This window comes from Phaenicophaeus curvirostris, chromosome 3 (genome assembly GCF_032191515.1).
Source record: "Phaenicophaeus curvirostris isolate KB17595 chromosome 3, BPBGC_Pcur_1.0, whole genome shotgun sequence".
NCBI classification, from domain to species: Eukaryota; Metazoa; Chordata; class Aves; order Cuculiformes; family Cuculidae; genus Phaenicophaeus; species Phaenicophaeus curvirostris.
In genome coordinates, this window is record NC_091394.1 from 83,881,544 (window position 1) to 83,901,458 (window position 19,915).

A 19,915-nucleotide genomic window follows, 5' to 3' on the forward strand; every position below is an offset into this window, starting at 1 on the left:
CTTATACATAATTTTCAGTAAAATTCAGCATGAAAGTTGATTAGATAAGTTAATATCTATTGCAACTGTGAATTATTAAAAAAAGTCAAAAATGTGACAATTTTCAGAATTTAAGGAACTACAAGGTTTTTATGTTTAAAATTAGTCAGGGAAAAACACAATGAATATTTTTTCTTAAAAACATGGTACAGCATTTCTGTGTTTCAAAGCAAATTACAATAACTTCTTTCGTAGCAAGACCTTAATGAACTGAAGCCAAAAAATAGAAAACAACAAAACCCTTAATATGCCTGGTGCTTAAAAGAGCAAAATTATTTCTCTTTTGATTCAAAATTAGACTTTGAACAAAAGAATTTACCTACCACTCTAAAGCATTGCCTCTACCATAAAAATCAACCTGAAAATCCAGAAACACAATAAACAAAGAATTTCAGGTAATACTATCAGAAAAGGGCTAGGTTTATATGCAGGTTTTAGGTCTAGCAGTATAAAGCTACTGAAAACAAGCTCAGGAGATGCACCCCAAACGCCATCTCCCCTTTCCCAGTCGCACGTGTTAGAACCGGGAAGCGGAGAATCAGCAAAACACAAACGCTCCTGCACTGCTTTTAGGACACAAGCACAGGCAGAGAGGTTTGTGAATTAAACTCCGCCGATCCGTACGATTCCTTCGGACACAGCTTGGCTGAGCGGGGAAGGGAAGCGCTCGGAGCCCAGCGAGCCCCAGGCTCGAGCCGGAGCTGGAGCGGGGCGAGCGGCGTGCGGGCGCCCCCTGCCGGCCCCGCTCCTCGGCCTTGAATCACAGACTCGTAGAATCACCAGGTTGGAAGAGACCCACTGGATCATCGAGTCCAACATTCCCATCAAACACTAAACCATGTCCACCCGTGCCTTAAACACCTCCAGGGAAGATGACTCTACCTCCTCCCTGGGCAGCCTGTTCCACTGCCCAATGACCCTTTCTGTGAAAAATTTTTTCCTAATGTCCAGCCTGAACCTCCCCTGGCGGAGCTTGAGGCCATTCCCTCTTGTCCTGTCCCCTGTCACTTGGGAGAAGAGGCCAGCTCCCTCTTCTCCACAACCTCCTTTCAGGTAGTTGTAGAAAGCAATGAGGTCTCCCATCAGCCTCGATATGTCACTCCTATTGAGCGACGATAAACACCCCTCGGGCACGGGGCTGAGTCGGACACACCAGCCCATGCGTCCACACGCTTCAAATACCCTGAAAAGCAGCCTTGCATCAGCACGGCTGCTTCTTTGCCCAATAATGATAAAAATATCGCAAAGGGATCAGTCTGCACAGTGTGAAAACTCACACGAAGCTCCCAGGGCTGCTGCTCCACCGAACCATCACAGGCATGCGAACAGCACCCATACTAGTTTCCTTTTAGGAAACAAATTAACAACTTGCACTGGTGAGGAGTAAAGTATAAAATGACTCAAGTGTGATTACCAGCTTTATTAAAAAAGCTTGATTACGTGATACATCCTATTACATGACAATTAATCACCTCTAACAACCAACATCTCCATCAATCAGTACATTCCAATAGCAGTTCTGGCAAGCCACCAAACAAAATAGAACAAACAACGAAACATGGAAGGACAGATAAGACATTTCACACATTTAACACAACTGATCGTGCACCCTCTGTCATAATCATCCGAATTCCTTATATAAATTAATCCTCATCAAGCCTACAGCCTATTTCATTAATTATTTACACCCAAATGATAAAGAAAAAGATTGAACTTAAAAGTCGATAAACTTTTTACATAGACCAGAAGTTAAATTTCCTAAACGCACACAGAAACCTGATGGGCTTTTGCCAGAGCTTAGTAATTGAAAAGTCAACATTTACACAATATAGCTTACTTTATAAATTACTATAGGAACTTAAAAAAAACCCCAGAATTCAGATATATGAACTATAACCGCAACCGTGATTTAGAAGCTTTTGGGTCATCTGTTCCTATCCTCAGTGAAATAAAATTTCATATAACTGGATTTCCCTGCATTTCATAAACATTCTATTTTCTTACAATAAAAGACAATATACACAATCTTCTCTATTTTTGCCTACTGTTACACCTAAAGAGAATAAATCCAAAGGAAAAAAAAAACTGTTAGCCAAAAAAATAATTATCAGCCAAAATTGCCTCTGCCTATTCAGAGCACAGTTCCAGCATGCTCAAGTTCCATCCTGCAACAATACATGAGAAATAAGAGATATTCCTACAATGATAAAACTTTGAGTTATAATACTAGCAGATTTTAAATGGGAATAAGTAGAAGGTGTTTTCAGAAGAAAAACCTGACAAAATTTAGCCTTGACAGAAGGCTTCACATTAAGGAGATGAATCAGCACAGCTAGGGGGCTGAGGTTTAACAACATCAGCACTCCTACAGCAATACTGGTAAAAGAAATCAACCTACACATAATCCATTTGGTCCCAATAGGTACACACGTACTGCCTGGGAGATTCTGAGTTGACCACACAGGGGTTTCAAGCACCTCGAGGGTCCATACCACCTCTCCAGTTGGACTCACAAGGCTGTGAAGCTACACGAGGAATTTAATAAAAGAAAAAAAAACATAACTCTACAAAGCATCTGCTTTTTTTATTAAGATGCTTTTAGCCAAAACAATTCGCCAAACAACACCACACTTAGGCACTGAGACAGTCTGTGACTTGGACATAATAGGGGCTTCAGGACCAAATTGGCGTTTTCAAGAAATGCAACCTCAAGAACAAGTCCTCCGATAAAACAGCAAGGGCCTTAATACAGCCAACACTCACTCCACTCTCACTGCAGCAGGCAACAGTTCAAAAGCACACATGCAGTTCATTGTTTTACCTTGAATTAACTTTTCTAAACACCTTCCTTTCAGCTACCTGAAGCTTCTGCTTCTGCAAGGATCCCATATTGTAGGTCACCGTACCAGCAACACTGTAGGTAAAGGTACGCAGTACGAACCGTTGTTCACCATAACCAATTAAAACCCTGAAAAAGTACTATACAGAGGCTACACCATTTTTCTCCATATGCAACTGCATTCACTTGAACCTTAACGGAAGTTTGTGGAAATATAGCAACGTGTTAGTTCTAGTAGGCACGCACAACAACCCTGTGCAGTGCTACAGACTAGGAGAGGTCTGGCTAGAAAGCTTCCCAGAGGAGGAGAACTTGAGGGTGTTGGTTGAGAGTGACTGAACAAGAGCCAGCAGTGTGCCCAGGTGGCCAAGAAGGCCAATGGCATCTTGGCTTGTATCACAAAGAGCATGACCAGCAGGTCCAGAGAGGTTATTCTCCCTCTGTACTCGGCACTGGTGAGACCAAACCACGAATACCGTGTTCAGCCCTGGGCCCCTCACCACAAGAAGGATGTTGAGGCTCTGGAGCGAGTCCAGAGAAGAGCAACGAAGCCAGTGAAGGGGCTGGAGAACAAGTCTTATGAGGAGTGGCTGAGGGAACTAGGGTTGTTTAGCCTGGAGAAGAGAAGGCTGAGGGGAGACCTTATTGCTCTGTATAACTACCTGAAAGGAGGTTGTAGAGAGCGGGGAGCTGGCCTCTTCTCCCAAGTGACAGGGGACAGGATGAGAGGGAATGGCCTCAAACTCTGCCATGGGAGGTTCAGGCTGGACATCAGAAAAAAAAATCTTCACAGAAAGGGTCATTGGGCACTGGAACAGGCTGCCCAGGGAAAGTCCATCCCTGGAGGTATTTAAAAGATGGGTGGATGAGGTGCTGAGCGGTATGGTTTAGTAGTTGATAGGAATGGCTGGATTCAATGATCATGTGGGTCTTTTCCAACCTAGTGATTCTGTGATTCTGTGTGATTATGCAACTAAACAACAACCTACAGCCTAGACAAATACAGGCATAAAGATTTTTAATCATCTAGATACTTCCAACCTTAAAACTGAAAAAGCAACAAACCTTCACAGCTAAGATAGTAAAAATCATGTTAAGGGTGGCAGGGGAGGAAGGAGAAGGCAGCATCACCTTCGCAGCTGAAGCAGTTCAGAGGGATTCTAATGAGATCTCTGCATAGTTACAAAAGAAGAAAAAGTTACAACCTTCTAGAACTTATTTTGATGTATAATTATATAACTGCCTCAAAGTTTCTATTGGCATAATTATCACAGCACTTAATTTATTATCTCAGCTTTGTCAGTTAGGTACTAAAATATATCAGGCTGAAATAAAATCTGTCTCAAAATATCTTTTCAAAATAATGTCTCACGAGATCTCACGAATTACAAGATGTATACTACATTTTTAACTATTGCTTTCCATGCAAGGAATGTAATTTTCCTTTAGAAGAGGAAAGCCAGTCAATGATAAAATTGGTGATAAAAACAATGATGTGCAAAGGACTGCACATAAAATGTCTCTTAGAGACACAATTTATAGTCAAGAATAATACATTCATTTCCCAGGAAGAAGATACACCTCAGGCATTATGCTTAGCAAAAGACTGGAAGTGCCCTAAAATGAAAGTTATTCTCAGAAAACTACCCTCACAAAGACAAGGTGGGGTACTGTACCATTTCACAAAAGTTCCTAAGCCGAAATTCCTCACAACAGAAATCTGACTTTCCCTAAACAGGAGTTGAATTCATGGGTGGAAGATGGGAGAGGGCAGGCATATAAGTAGAGGTTACACTTGTTGATAATTTATCTTTTTAAAATTAAAGATCTGTATTTTGAGAAATAAATTCAGTACCTATGGGGTTTTGAGTGCACTAGCAGCAAGGAAACACACTTATCTGAAAGGTAAATGCCAGCCCCAAAACATCAAACATCCATGCTGAAGCATCTTTTCTCGAAGACTCAACAGCACACCCCTGTTCCACAATTTTCCTCCATTAGCTCACATATCATCAACTAAACATCACCTACAGATTTCTAACAAAGAGCTGGGCTGAACCCTCCCACCCCCTCCAAAAATCTTGTGCTGTAGCAGGCCAGTCTAGGTGTTTAAGACTTCCCTGACAGGAAAATCTTACCAAAAAATTACACTTTGTAAAGAGAACCATAGGAAGATGACACTGCAGGAGAAACTTTAAGATGGAAGACACCTGTGGATTCATAAATGGTAGACAATACTCCCAGATTTATAATAGAGTTGCTTGAAGCTAAAAAAAACCCTCTCATGTTTTTTTTCTGCAGTTCCTAGAAACAGTCCATTTCAAACTGCACTAAAAAATGTTCTTGCACTAAAAGAACTAGTCTGAGCACATCTTCTTTAAATCAAAAATTTTATTTTTTAAGGAATTCTGTTAAGGCAAATGGCCAAAATTACTTATCTCAGGCATTAGCAGCAAGAGACAAAATGGCACCATAACAACGGCACATCTATGCATATTTGAAGAAATAATTGTTGCTAACAAGTAAGAAATAGATCTTTATCAAACTGATTCTTAAATGTCATGCATACCTATTTCAGGTTCAAATTAAGGATATTTTCTTAGCACCCTCAAAAATGTGGTTTATATTAGATTTGCTCAATTTAAAAAAGGAAAACATTAGCTTAAATGCCTCTTGCCAATTATCCAACAGTTTGTTTGCTTGAACATCACTCTCCTGTAAGTAAACTCAATTCTCTTAATAGCTATCACTTCAAGACCACAAGGCTCCAGCAAAATGATACAGAACAAATTATTTCTTGAGTGAATTTATTCAATTCTCAGGATGGCAGGTTAAGAGTTTGCCAACACATAACCTTATCGCAGTTGCTCCCCGCTTCCTCCCCTCCGGTGAAGGGCAGACGGGGTAGCTCTTCAGCCAGTGCAACAGTCCCTGCATTAACACAAGACCACCGAAGTGCAATAAGAAATGCTTTCTGCAAGCCCAGAAACTTGGGAGTCTCAATAGGATTCTTCCTATTCCAGAATCTTAGACAAGGGAATAAAGGAGGAAAAACAAAAAAGAATATATACACTAAGTGAGAAGATTAGAAAATACAACATTATTCTGACCAAAGAGAACAACATTAAGTATAATTTTGAGTGATGAAGGCACTGAAGTGCCCTTATTCTTTTCTTCCATATAGAACCATAGAATAGTCAGGGCTGGAAGGGACCTAGTTCCAACCCCCCTGCCATGGGCAGGGACATCCCACTAGATCAGGTTACCCAAGGCCCCATCCAAACTGGCCTTAAAAACCTCCAGGGATGGGGCAGCTACAACTTCCCTTAGCAGCCTGTTCCAGAGTCTCACCACTCTCACAGTGAAGAAATTCTTCCTAATGTCTAGTCTAAATCTGCCCTTCTCCAGTTTATACCCATTCCCCCTTGTCCTATCACCACAAGCCTTTATGAATAGTCCCTCTCCAGCTTTCTTGTAGGCTCCTTTCAGGTACTGGAAGGTGGCTCTAAGATCTCCTTGGAGCCTTCTCTTGTCCAGGATGAACAAGCCCAACTCTCTCAGCCTGTCCTCATATGGAAAGTACTCCAGCCCTCTGATCATCTTTGTAGCCCTCCTCTGGACCAGTTCCAACAGCTCCATATCCTTCTTATGTTGAGGATTCCAGAACTGGACACAGTACTCCAGATGAGGTCTCACAAGAGAGAAATAAAGGGGCAGAATCACTTCCCTCAACCTGCTGGCCACGCTTCTTTTGATGCAGCCCAGGATACAGTTGGCCTTCTGGGCTGCAAGTGCACACTGCCAGCTCATGTTGAGCTTCTCATTGACCAGCACCCCCAAGTCCTCCTCCACAGGGCTGCTCTCAATCACAACATCCCCCATCCTGTACTGAAATCAGGGATTGCTCAGACCCAGGTGTAGGAACTTGCACTTGGCCTTGTTGAACCTCATAAGGCTCTCACAGGCTCACTTCTCCAGCTTGTCTAGGTCCCTCTGGATGACATCCCATCCTTCTGGTGTGGCAACTACATAACTCAGCATGGCATTATCTGCAAACTCGCTGAAGGTGCACTCAGCATCACTGACGAAGATATTAAACAGCACTGGTCCCAGTATAGATCCCTGAGGATCACCACCAAGCATGGATCTCCATTTGGACTTTGAGCCATTGACCACTACTCTCTGAATATGATCACCCAACCAGTTTCTTGTCCACCGTACCGTCAACCCATATCCCTCCAATTTAGAGAGAAGGATAGTGTGGGGGGCCATGTCAAAGGCTTTACAGAAGCCCAGATAGGTCACATCCATCAGTTTACCCGTGTCCGCTGATGTGGTCACCCCATCACAGAAAGCCACTAAGTTGGTCATACAGGACTTGCCCCTGGTGAAGCCATACTGACTGACATTAACCACCTCCATGTCCTCCATGTGCTTTAGCACAGCTTCTAGGAGGATCTGTTCCATGATCTTCCCAGACATGGAGATGACATTGACAGGTCAGTAGTTTTCAGGGTCATCTTTTCTGCCATTTTTAAAAACGGGCACAATGTTATCCTTCTTCCAGTCACCAGGGACTTCTCCTGATTGCCATGACTTTTCAAACATCATGGAGAGTTGGCTTGGCAACCATATCAGCCAATTCCCTCAGGACTCTGGAATGCATCTCATCAGGTCCCACAGACTTATAAATGTTCAGGTTCCTCAGGTGGTCACAAATCTGATCCTCCTCTATAGTGGGAGGGGGTTTACCCCCTGGTCACCATCTTGCTGTCCCATGACCCAGGAGGGGTGAGGAGAGCAGTTATTGGTGAAGACTGAGGCAAAAAAGTTGGTAAGGACCTCAGCCTTCTCCTTGTCTGTTGATACGTGATCACCATTTCCAACCCTCAGTGGGGGTATGTTCTCTTTGACCTTCCTCTTTTGATTGACATACCTGTAGAAGCCCTTCTTGTTAGTCTTCACTTCCCTTGCCAAGTTTAGCTCCAGCTCTGCCTTGGCCTTCCTGACTTCCTCCCTGCACAACTGGGCAGCATCCCTATACACGTCCCAGGCCACCTGTCCTTGCTTGCACTGCCTGTGCTGTTCCCTCTTCTTCTTTAGTTTAACCAGTAGGTCTCAACTCAACCACACTGATCTCTTCCCTTTCCTGCCTGATTTTCTACATACAGGGACTGAGCGCTCTTGTGCTTTATGGAAAGAATCCTTGAATATTTTCCAGTTCTGTTCTGCTCCCTTGTTCTGGAGGACCACATTCCAGGGGATCCTACCGAGTAGTGCCTTGAAGAACTGGAAGTCTGCTTTCCTGAAATTTATTGTCCTGACTATACTCCTCACCTGCCCCATATCCCTCAGGACCTTGAACTCTACCAGTGCATGACCACTGCAGCCCAGGCTGCCTCCGATCCTGGTATCACTGGTGAGTTCGCTTGTATTAGTGACCATCAGGTCCAGTATTGTATCTCCTCAGCTGGGGGTCTCTATCAGCTGGACTAAGAAGCTATCCTCAGTGCACTCTTGGAGCCTCCCAGATTGTCTACAGCTCACCATGCTACTTTTCCAACATATGTCAGGGCGGTTGAAGTCCCCTAGTAGGATGAGAACTTGTGAGCATGAAGCCTCCTGTGGTTGGAGGAAAACGACTTCGTTGGTTGGCTCTCCTTGGTCGGGTGGCCTGTAGTATACACCAACGACAAGGTTGCGTTGGTTCCTCTGTCTTCAATTCTGAGCCACTTCAATTACTGATACTGATGTAACACAAAAGTCTTAGGGGGAAGAGAGGTGTCTTGTCTGGTTTGGGTTTTAGCACCCTGAATTTTAAGTTTCTGGCATATAACGAGATTTCTCTGCTGCAATATCTGTATCTAGAAGGAAAAAAAAAATCTTCTGAAAATCTGGCAGGATGCTTGCATAGGGAAACATAGCTCCAGGGAAAACAAACAAGGAGGCTTTATAAAACTTTATTATTTTTTACATTGGCAAGACAGAAGATAACTCTATGTAAAGCCTAAAAAAGGTTTCTAACACACTGCTAACAACTCAAGAGCCATCTTGTTTGGGGTTTCATCTTCACTAGCCTCTACTGCATAGGCCAAAAGGCCGAATGGGCCCTAAGTAAACGGACTGCAGAATGAACACGAGCACTGTGTTTCCTGAATGGTCTGTTTAACTGTATTTCAGTGAGAATGATACAGAGAGAACACCTCTATGACCCACACAGTAGCAGCTAGGGAAGACAAAAACCAATACAAAATGGCTCTCAAGGTTGACTTATCGGGTTTCAACTGCTTGAAAGGAGGCTGTAGCAAGGTGGGTGTCGGTCTCTTCTCCCAAGTAACAAGCGACAGCACCAAGGGAGGTTTTGGCTGGATACCAGGAAAAATTCTTCACTGAAAAGGTTGTCAAGTGTTGGAGCAGGCTGCCCAGGGAAGTGGTTGAGTCACCATTCCTGGAGGTATTTAAAAGACGTATAGATGTGGTGTTCAGGGTCATCACTTAGTGATGGACTTGGCAGTGACAGGTTTACAGTTGGACCTGATGATCTCAAAGGTCTTTTCCAACCTAAATGATTCTGTGATTCAGCAAGGCCAGTTTTCCTGACATGGCTGCAAAATCCCTATCACTGCTGGAGGCACACATCAGCGCCACCGTCATAGGTTCACTTTCCACTCTGCCTAGAGTTTGCTCTTCATTCTGCACCTGCAGCATGGGAACAGAAGGTTGAGAAGCTAAGGCTTCCAGGTGAGGGAAGCTCCACAAGCATTGTGTTCTGCACTTAATGCCAGGATTATTGCCTACTTGCTAAAAACAAGCAAAGAAAGACTGGTAACAAGAGTCACTTTCCTGTAACAAAGTTTCTCCCAAGTAGGAACAATTGAAACTTGCATACAAGAACACAGGCTTACAGCTTCAGCATGGTAGACTTCATATGGCGAGATTAAGACATTTATTTCACTCCTTGCTTGTCTATCAGCTACATGGAAACAATTCAGTTATTTTCTGCAGGAAAAACTGAAGCATGTGCTCCAATTAAAAATTTAGATTATTCCAGTCTTTTGAAGAGCTCCAGGAGAGAAGGAATCTTTAAAACATCTTCTAGACTTAAATAAAATATAGCTTTGACTCAAGGATCACATTAATTAAGATTCCCTTGTGGGTTTTTTTCTCATAGCAAATTGTATAATCACACAACAGAAGCAATAAATAGCTAAGTAGCCTTACCAAGTTGCAGAGAACTCTTAAAATTATCTCTGTGTTAAAGGCAGACTAAGATTCTTATTGTAAGAAGATAATACACTAGTTTAATAATAACTAACCTCATTATAAGGAAGAAAAAGCAGTTTAAGTAATCTTGCTTACACTGAATTATCAAAATTAGATAAAAGCAGGTTTCCCAAACAAAACTACTTTGACTATATTGCCTCTTTAGTTACTCTTGAAGGTCTTTATAAGCCCTAACAAAGTGTTTCTACCAGTATCTTTAAATAAACACACACACACTACCAAGACCAGAATTCTAAGCCTTTCATCTTTACTTTATAAATCATATACCATTCTGTGTCAAGCTGGTTATACTAACTTCCAGTTGCAATAACAAAACGTTATAAGGACCGGAAAGGAAACACCAAGACAGACAGAAAACACTGATGCTACTTCTAGATCACCTGAACAAGCAAAAATATCACCCAGATTTCAAGTAACCAGTGCCTCTTACACTTAAAAAAGTTCTTCTCTCCAGGCTTTCAATGAGTACTTCACACATACAAATCAAACTACAGAGAGGCAATCTATACGACTGACTGCATACATACATATATGTTTATATACATACATATAGAAATACACAGTCATTTTCATAAACAGCTTGAAAGTCTGTATGAATTACAGACTGAAAACCCGGGTAACTTCCAGTGTGGACAGTCTCACTCCAAAATGTAATACAGCTTTTATACTTATAACTTTGCTTACATAGACAAGATTTCAGTTGGATATGCAGGATGTCATTGCAAATAACCCATTGATACCTCAAGTCAAACAAAAACACACTCTGATCGCGTACAAGCTTCTCGTCAGTGGGGGAGAAAAAAAAATCCCTTTTTGCACACATGGATACTTTTTTAACCTAAAGCTTTGTGAAACTGTAACCATTACCTTCATCGAAGTCTGCATCATCCTCTGTATGCTGAGGGAAAGGGAAGCAGTTTGTAATTTCAAGTCTGTCATCCACCACAAGACCGAGCAGCACTCCCTGGACGACTTCATTTCCCTGCCCTTCTTCTTGGTAATGTTTAATTATCTTTAACACAACCTAGAACATAAAGACAAGAAAACTGTATTATACAATGGGGTTTTTTGTCCTTGAACTATATATTCAGAATTTTTACATTGTTGAAGTGTTGCATACAAACCGAGCAAGCTATGAGCTTAAACACTAGCAATTTTAACACAGGTTGAACAACAGGTGGCCATTCTAATGTTCCAGGAGAATAAAAAAGACCATTAAATGAATGGTCAAAATGCAGTTCTAAACCAATTCTCTGAAACACCCTTCTGAAATGAAATATTGATCCTTTTTACTTTACCTTGTTGCTCTGTTAAAAGCTATGTTGTAGGGGCAATAAACTCTCTCCTGCAGGAAACACTACACAAGAAACTATCAAAATGCCTTGAATGTAACTATGCAGAAACTGGTAGGAAATTTTAACAAGCACAAAACACATACATACATTTCAGTTGCATTAATCTTCAAAATTAAATATCATTGGAGTTTTACTTCAGATGATAATGTAATTTATATTTTGTAAGCTATGTGTGTCAAACGATATTTAAGAATAATCAATGATGAAAGAAAAAGCACAAATTACTCATCATATTTTTAACATAATTCTCACTTCCTTCCCTGTATCTGAACTCCACAATGAATAATTCTCAGGAGACGATACTGTAAATTGGAACAGTATGAACGAAGACACTCAGAAGCAGTCAATCATTTGATAGAAACACTTTACGCTTAAGTAAAATTTTATGCCTAACAAGAGCCAGAGCAAGATAAGACACTAATCACGAACACAGACTTGAAAGAACTATTGTTTTGTCCAGCATAAGTAGGTTTTATTTCACTAAACCCTAATCCATCCAAGCAAAATGCACCAGAAGTTGCCTGATGACTATGCTGTCATTAAAGCAATACTGCCTCAATGTCTGTTGGCAGACTATTCTAATGGATTTCAGCTCAACCAGGTCAAGAACAGGTTTTATACAAATACTGGTATGTAGCGAACACAGGGGCAGAGTTAAGCTCATATATGTTCTCAACAGGAACACTTTTCTCTAGCTTTATCCTTGGTTGTTCAGCAGAACTTTATGTCACAAATTTAAAAACACTATTAATGAAGTGCCACAAATTGGTTAAAAGGAAGAAAAAGACAACTAGAAAAGAAATTCTTGACGAATACCTTGCCTTCTTGGGGCAGAATGGGAAAACAAGACCTTTACATACAGCCTGCTTCTGGGGCTGGAGGGAAAATAGAAAATAAAATACCTTTTTCCAACTGAGTTTGATACAAGTACTGAACAGGACTAACACACACTGATTCTTTGTTTATTCACACCACCGCTTCACTTCTGCTTTGTCTTGCATCTAGACAGACTAGCACTGAAGCCTCTCTGTTTCACTTCAACACACATTCACACCAGTCCCTCAGGTCCCTTGAAGCCATACCTTTTAATTCAATCTGTTAAGAGAGATCTACACAGCAGAGAGACAAAGAGATACTTTGGTCACATAAATCACATTTCATGGAAAAACAGTAATGAAAATAAAATCAGCTGGCAGTGAAGTAGAGTTTAGCAATACAGCAGTTTCAGGACACCCAGATGTAGGAGAGAGATGCCATCTACCAAAGAGCCAGCATATAAATACTACTCAATTTGCATTTAGCTTGAAGTTAGGGTTTATCATATATTTGCCAGTCTTCTACAGTCAAGTAACTGGACAGATTACAGCACAGTATGCTCTCTGCCTACTGCACAACTATTCTCCACAGCTTTATAGTCTTGTAAGCTTCCCTTTTTCCAGTTTTCTCCACATTGGCTCTTTCTATGCACACCAACTATCCCTGTTACAGTGAATCCTGTTTGCTTGTTGATTCCATTCCAGAAGCACTTGTGATACAATGCCAACTTTATCATGGCATTTCTGATGATAATTGCTCACAGAAAGCAGCCACAAACGAAAATAACATGGGCTGTCATCAAGTATCAATGATTTTTCAGGAAGATAAAACTAGGAAACCTTCAAAACCCTTACATGCTACCCAAATACCCCAATACACAATGATGTAATAGCATATTACATGCCTGTCAGTCTGTCAGTCTGACCTCAGTGCCAGGGAAAGTCATGGAACAGGTGATCTTGAGTGCTATCATGAAGCACATGCAAGAGAACCGGGTGATCAGGCCCAGTCAACATGGGTTCACAAAAGGCAGGTCTTGCCAAACTAACCTGATCGCCTTCTATGACAAAGTGACTCGGCTGCTGGATGAGGGAAAGGCGGTGGATGTATCTTCCTGGACTTCAGTAAAGCATTTGACACAGTTTCTCACAGCGTTCTGCTTGAGAAACTGTCAGCCTCTGGCCTGGACAGGCGCACACTCTCCTGGGTGGAAAACTGGTTGGCTGGCCGGGCCCAGAGAGTGGTGGGAAATGGTGTGAAATCCAGCTGGAGGCCAGGGACAAGTGGGGTTCCCCAGGGCTCAGTGCTGGGTCCAGCCCTGTTCAATGTCTTCATCAATGATCTGGATGAAGGCATCGAGTGCACCCTTAGCTAGTTTGCGGACGACACTAAGCTGGGTGGAAGTGTTGATCTGCTGGAGGGTCGGGAGGCTCTGCAAAGGGATCTGAACAGGCTGGACTGCTGGCAGAGACCAATGGCATGAGGTTTAACAAGGCCAAATGCCGAGTCCTGCACTTGGGGCACAACAACCCTGTGCAGTGCTACAGACTAGGAGAAGTCTGTCTAGAAAGCTGCCTGGAGGAGAGGGACCTGGGTGTGCTGGTTGACAACCGACTGAATATGAGCCAGCAGTGTGCCCAGGTGGCCAAGAAGGCCAATGGCATCTTGGCTTGTATCAGAAATGGCGTGACCAGCAGGTCCAGGGAGGTTATCCTCCCTCTGTACTCGGCACTGGTGAGACCGCTCCTCGAATCCTGTGTTCAGTTCTGGGCCCCTCACCACAAGAAGGATGTTGAGGCTCTGGAGCGAGTCCAGAGAAGAGCAACAAAGCTGGTGAAAGGGCTGGAGAACAGGCCTTATGAGGAGCGGCTGAGAGAGCTGGGTTTGTTTAGCCTGGAGAAGAGGAGGCTGAGGGGAGACCCCATTGCTCTCTACAACTACCTGAAAGGACGTTGTAGAGAGGAGGGTGCTGGCCTCTTCTCCCAAGTGACAGGGGACAGGACAAGAGGGAATGGCCTCAAGCTCTGCCAGGGGAGGTTTAGGCTAGACGTTAGGAAAAAATTCTTTACAGAAAGGGTCATTGGGCACTGGAACAGGCTGCCCAGGGAGGTGGTTGAGTCACCTTCCCTGGAGGTGTTTAAGGCACGGGTAGACGAGGTGCTGAGGGATATGGTTTAGTGTTTGATAGGAACGGTTGGACTCGATGATCCGGTGGGTCTCTTCCAACCTGGTTATTCTGTGATTCTGTGATATACAAGTCCACAGTTTTCAAGCTCCGGCCTTAAGACTACAGCAGATATTATCCAGGGAGATGCAGGCCCAAATTTAGGCCTAACCTGCAGCTTTGTTTTCTAACGGAGTCTGAGAAAGGTAGCAGAGAAGGTCATGAACGCACTACTCTAAATTTCACACCCCTTTGCAAGCTGCAAAAGTTCAGGTTTATGAACGTACTGGAAAATATATTAGCTACTGAAATCTCTTTATAAAGAGATAAACGAACAAGTCTGAGAAACACATCCAATGACATATGATTCTTGTTTTCATTTTTTCTTTGTTCCCGAGGGTTTTATTTAGTCGATAAGACACAAGCCTTATAGCAGGCTCTTGCACTTGGATTGAAAAGCCTACCATCAAAATAACACCATATGACCTAGAGGGAAAGATGCACTGGAAGTTTCACTTCAGTACTTAAACCAGACCTTCCAGTGTAAAGTAGAATTACTTCTCTAGTGATAACAAGACCAGCTGCAAACATTAAAAACGTCATTTCCATTTATTCGTTAGTCTTGGTATGGCAGGAAGAGCTGACTACTACACAAAATTTAACTGCACAAAACAATACTTTGTATTGAGTGAACCATACCACCTCCGAAAAAATTAACACTAGCTTGTATCTAGAAATTTCCCAAAAAAGTTATGTTTATGAACCATCACAGCAGAATCAGAATAGCTTTGTTAGTCTGAAAACAAATAAGAAGTGATGATGTAAATACTGCAATTAACAGAACGCACCAAGAATTACAACCACACACAACCAAATTTCGAAACTCTGATTCCTCTGAACACACAAGTCAATAATCATACACAGCTTGATTTAGTAAATACTATTAGTATGTAAGAAATATTTTGATATACAAAGATTCTTTAGAAGAGGACACTAAATCAAACTTAAAAGTCACCCAGCCTTGTAAGTATAGTGTTCAAAATACCAAAGCAATTTAATCATTTGGAGTAGCCCCTTGTCAGATTTTAATGACCATTAATCCTCAATTAACAACAACAAAATAGAAAGCTTGCAGCTCAGCAGTGCTTCTAATCTTCAAAGCACTGCTCAAACATTAAGAATGAAGTCATACTAAAAAAAAAAAGAACCATTCTGAAACTATTAAAAACTTCAAAGATACATATTTTAACTGTAGGAGGATAATGCCAAATTTTAACTGGCTACATCCTAACATCACAGTTGTTAATTTCAAAAGTTTGCAACCCATTACAGAAATACCTTTAACATGAACCATTAGCCTTTGGGGGTCCTGGAAGATTCCACTGTAAGGATATGAATATGCCAAGATGCACATTTTTGTATTTCTCTAGAGAGAGGCAACAGCAAATCAAAGCACTGAAGAATCATGTATGACTGTGTTCCAGAGAGCTGACTGTCACCACATTGAAACCAGATTTCCAGTACCTGTGCTGTCTTACAGATGTGATATCAAACAGGAGATTGTTTCTGTTAAACCACTGGATACATGATGTAACAAGCTGATTTACAGTCTTAAATCAAGCATTTAAATCTTGGAATTGTTAACATTTTTTCCCACTCAAGAAAGTGTTGTCGGCACAATTATTAACACCAACTGTCAGCATCTAGGAGACGATGGTGAGAGAATGTAAATAGCACTGTCATTATGTAGCTGTTTTCAAACCAACCATAACCAACATGGGCATCAAATGTGGAAGGTTCCAATGCCACCACATCCTCTTCAATATTTAACACTAGTGAAACTGTGATCAATATTTACCTTAGCAAAAGAGTTTTGAAAGCGACTATCACTAATGGAGTCCAATATATTTTGAATACATGTGTATCACATATGGAACCTTCCCCATACAACCTCTTAAAACTCAAACCATGAACTTCTACATTTAAACATTACAGTATAAGCAACTTCACTTAAAACTCCTAACAGACAAAGTTCAAGAGACAACAATATAGTTTTGTAAATTGATAGATCTCAACCATTGTGGCTAACAACTCATGCAACCAACTTTGAATTGTGCTAAATTCAAGGAAGCCTAGAATCATGACACCTACCTGATACAAATAAAATGCATATATGGCACCTCTTGTAAAATGGAGTTAATTAAATCTGTACAATAATATCCAAAAGGACATACTAAATTTCACACATCAAATTTGATACTGATTTAGTGGCCCTGACTGCTTCCCCAGCTCAACTACACCAAAAGCAAACCTACAGCTGTCTTCTGCTGAAACTCAAGCAGTTACCTATGTAAAAATGAAATTTAATCAAACAATTCTGAAATCCTCAGGTAGGCATGGCATGGCTTGTTTTTAAAGAAAGACTGAAAGTCTAAAAAAAAAAAAAAAGATTCCAAAAGAGAAAACTCGCAGCAAGATATAGTGAAAGATGGGCCATGTTAACATTTTGTTGGGTTTTTGGCTTGGGGGTTGTGTGTGTGTTATTTTTTTTTTGTGGGGGGATGTTTAATTGATTTGGTGTTGTTTTTATATATATACACTACAGATAAACAGTAATCCTACACTTACAAAAGACAAGTTCTGGAAGCTGACCAAATAAAATCTTGCCTTGAGCTGATCTGTCTCCTGGCTATATCACCACTTGATAAGACAGTAACAAAGTCTCTCAACTTTCCTGCCAGGGGAAAAGGAACGCTGAAGTAAATTAAAGTTACCACTGCAACAGTTAAGAGCAAGAAAACATATGTCTAACACACATAACCCTCTCCTCCAGATGATTAAGGAGACAGATGTTTACAGATACACATAGAAATACACATAGAAAATTCCAACTTAATCGGTGCAGTCCACAGAAACATGTACTAGAAAGTACTGCCTGACAGATACTGCACTGAAAGAGCAAAAGCAACAGGTTGATACTCCAGTCTGCTCGGTGTTGGATGTGAACACCACAAAGCCATGCCACAAGGTGAACTGTACATTAGAGCTGAAACTGAATTTTCCAGGTTATACTAACCTTGAGCAATATGACAATTTCTATGGACAACCAAACCCTGAATCCATTTAAATGCATATTCTAAATCATCTGCAGAGCTTTTCTAGATTGTCCTACTCAGCAGTGCTGATATTTGACCGTTCCTGACATGATCAGTGTCTAAACATGCATACTTTCCTTTCTCACACTTCACTCTGGAATAAAAGCTCTTAGAACTGTTAAAACCATTTTATCTCAGTAAAAAAAAGTATTGTTTTCCTTTAAGACCTTCAACATCTTTAAGTAATTGTTTTGACAGATATCTTCAATCCTGACTATGACTGGTGGCCAAAAAAAGGTATTTTAATTCCCTGACAAATAATTAGAAAGATACTTAATCTGAACATACTATACAAAAACTGAGGCCAAAAGGACAACACTGACTAGACCTGAAAACCAAGGTAACATTCAAAAATGTTGTTTCTAAATAGCAAGTTCAGAAACAAGTCTTAGCCCTCACTGTTCTGCCTAGCAAGTACAGTAGACATCCTTTGGACAGGCAGCCTCTAACACCCCACAATGTATTACCTTTATCTTGACTTGCTAAAGCCACAATATCAACATTTACAAAGCCCTTGAAAATACAGTTCTTGGAATAGTAAGCTTACATTTTATGTCACTCAACAGCTAATAAACACCAGATGTTCAAATCTTATTTCTGAACTTGACAGAAATTTGGAGCTTAAAAACATTATATAGGAGGCATAACAGACTAACGCATGCCATTTCATACCATCTCAATCAGGTGCCAATATCAAAATCTCTTTTTGACTTGAGAGTGGAAGTTTTCTGGAGCTGAGCCTAAACTCAGCTATTATGAACAACGCACGTTGATCTGAGGTGGTCCTCAAGCAGGGGATACTATATATATATATATTTTCAGACAGAAGCTATAGAATCATAGAATCATAGAATAACCAGGTTGGAAGAGACTCACCGGATCATCGAGGCCAACCACTCCTATCAAACACTAAACCATGCCCCTTAGCACCTCGTCCACGCGTGCCTTAAACACCTCCAGGGAAGGTGAATCAACCACCTCCCTGGGCAGCCTCTGCCAGTGCCCAATGACCCTTTCTGTGAAAAATTTTTTCCTAATGTCCAGCCTAAACCTCCCCTGGCGGAGCTTGAGGCCATTCCCTCTTGTCCTGTCCCCTGTCACTTGGGAGAAGAGGCCAGCACCCTCCTCTCTACAACCTCCTTTCAGGAAGTTATAGAGAGCAATGAGGTCTCCCCTCAGCCTCCTCTTCTCCAGGCTAAACAACCCCAGCTCTCTCAGCTGTTCCTCATAAGACCTGCTCTCCAGCCCCCTCACCACCTTTGTTGCCCTTCTCTGGACTCGCTCCAGAGCCTCAACATCCTTCTTGTGGTGAGGGGCCAAGAACTGAACACAGGATTCGAGGAGCGGTCTCACCAGTGCCGAGTACAGAGGGAGAATAACCTCCCTGGACCTGCTGGTCACACCGTTTCTGATACAAGCCAAGATGCCATTGGCCTTCTTGGCCACCTGGGCACACTGCTGGCCCATGTTCAGTCGGCTGTCAACCAACACCCCCAGGTCCCTCTCCTCCAGGCAGCTTTCTAGACAGACTTCTCCTAGTCTGTAGCACTGCACAGGGTTGTTGTGCCCCAAGTGCGGGACCCGGCATTTGGCCTTGTTAAACCTCATGCCATTGGACTCAGCCCAGCGGTCCAGCCTGTTCAGATCCCTTTGCAGAGTCTCCCTACCCTCCAGCAGATCAACACTTCCACCCAGCTTAGTGTCGTCCGCAAACTTGCTAAGGGTGCACTCAGTGCCTTCATCCAGGTCATTGATGAAGACATTGAACAGGGCTGGACCCAGCACTGAGCCCTGGGGAACCCCACTTGTCACTGGCCTCCAGCTGGATTTCACACCATTTCCCACCACTCTCTGGGCCCGGCCAGCCAACCAGTTTTCCACCCAGGAGAGTGTGCGCCTGTCCAGGCCAGAGGCTGACAGTTTCTCAAGCAGAACGCTGTGAGAAACTGTGTCAAAGGCTTTACTGAAGTCCAGGAAGATACATCCACAGCCTTTCCCTCATCCAGCAGCCGAGTCACTTTGTCATAGAAGGCGATCAGGTTAGTTTGGCAAGACCTGCCTTTCATGAACCCATGTTGACTTGGCCTGATCACCCAGTTCTCTTGCATGTGCTTCATGATAGCACTCAAGATCACCTGTTTCAATCATAAGATTCTGTTGGTTTTGTCTCATGTAGGTCTTCCATACCAAACCATTTTGGAAATCCCTGTTAAATTGAATGGAGAATATTCCATCTTGAATTGCAGGGCTTTTTTGGAGGGAG

At 42.1% G+C, this 19,915-nt stretch overlaps 1 protein-coding gene across 1 annotated transcript in view; it reads right to left on the reverse strand.

Moving 5' to 3' along the window:
* Positions 1-19,915, reverse strand: part of EIF3H (eukaryotic translation initiation factor 3 subunit H) — a 95,496-nt gene that overhangs the window by 57,482 nt on the left and 18,099 nt on the right. The window contains exon 2 of the mRNA XM_069854568.1: positions 11,030-11,186. Within this exon, the coding sequence (XP_069710669.1) occupies positions 11,030-11,186 (157 nt within the window). The remainder of the gene's footprint in view (positions 1-11,029; positions 11,187-19,915) is intronic.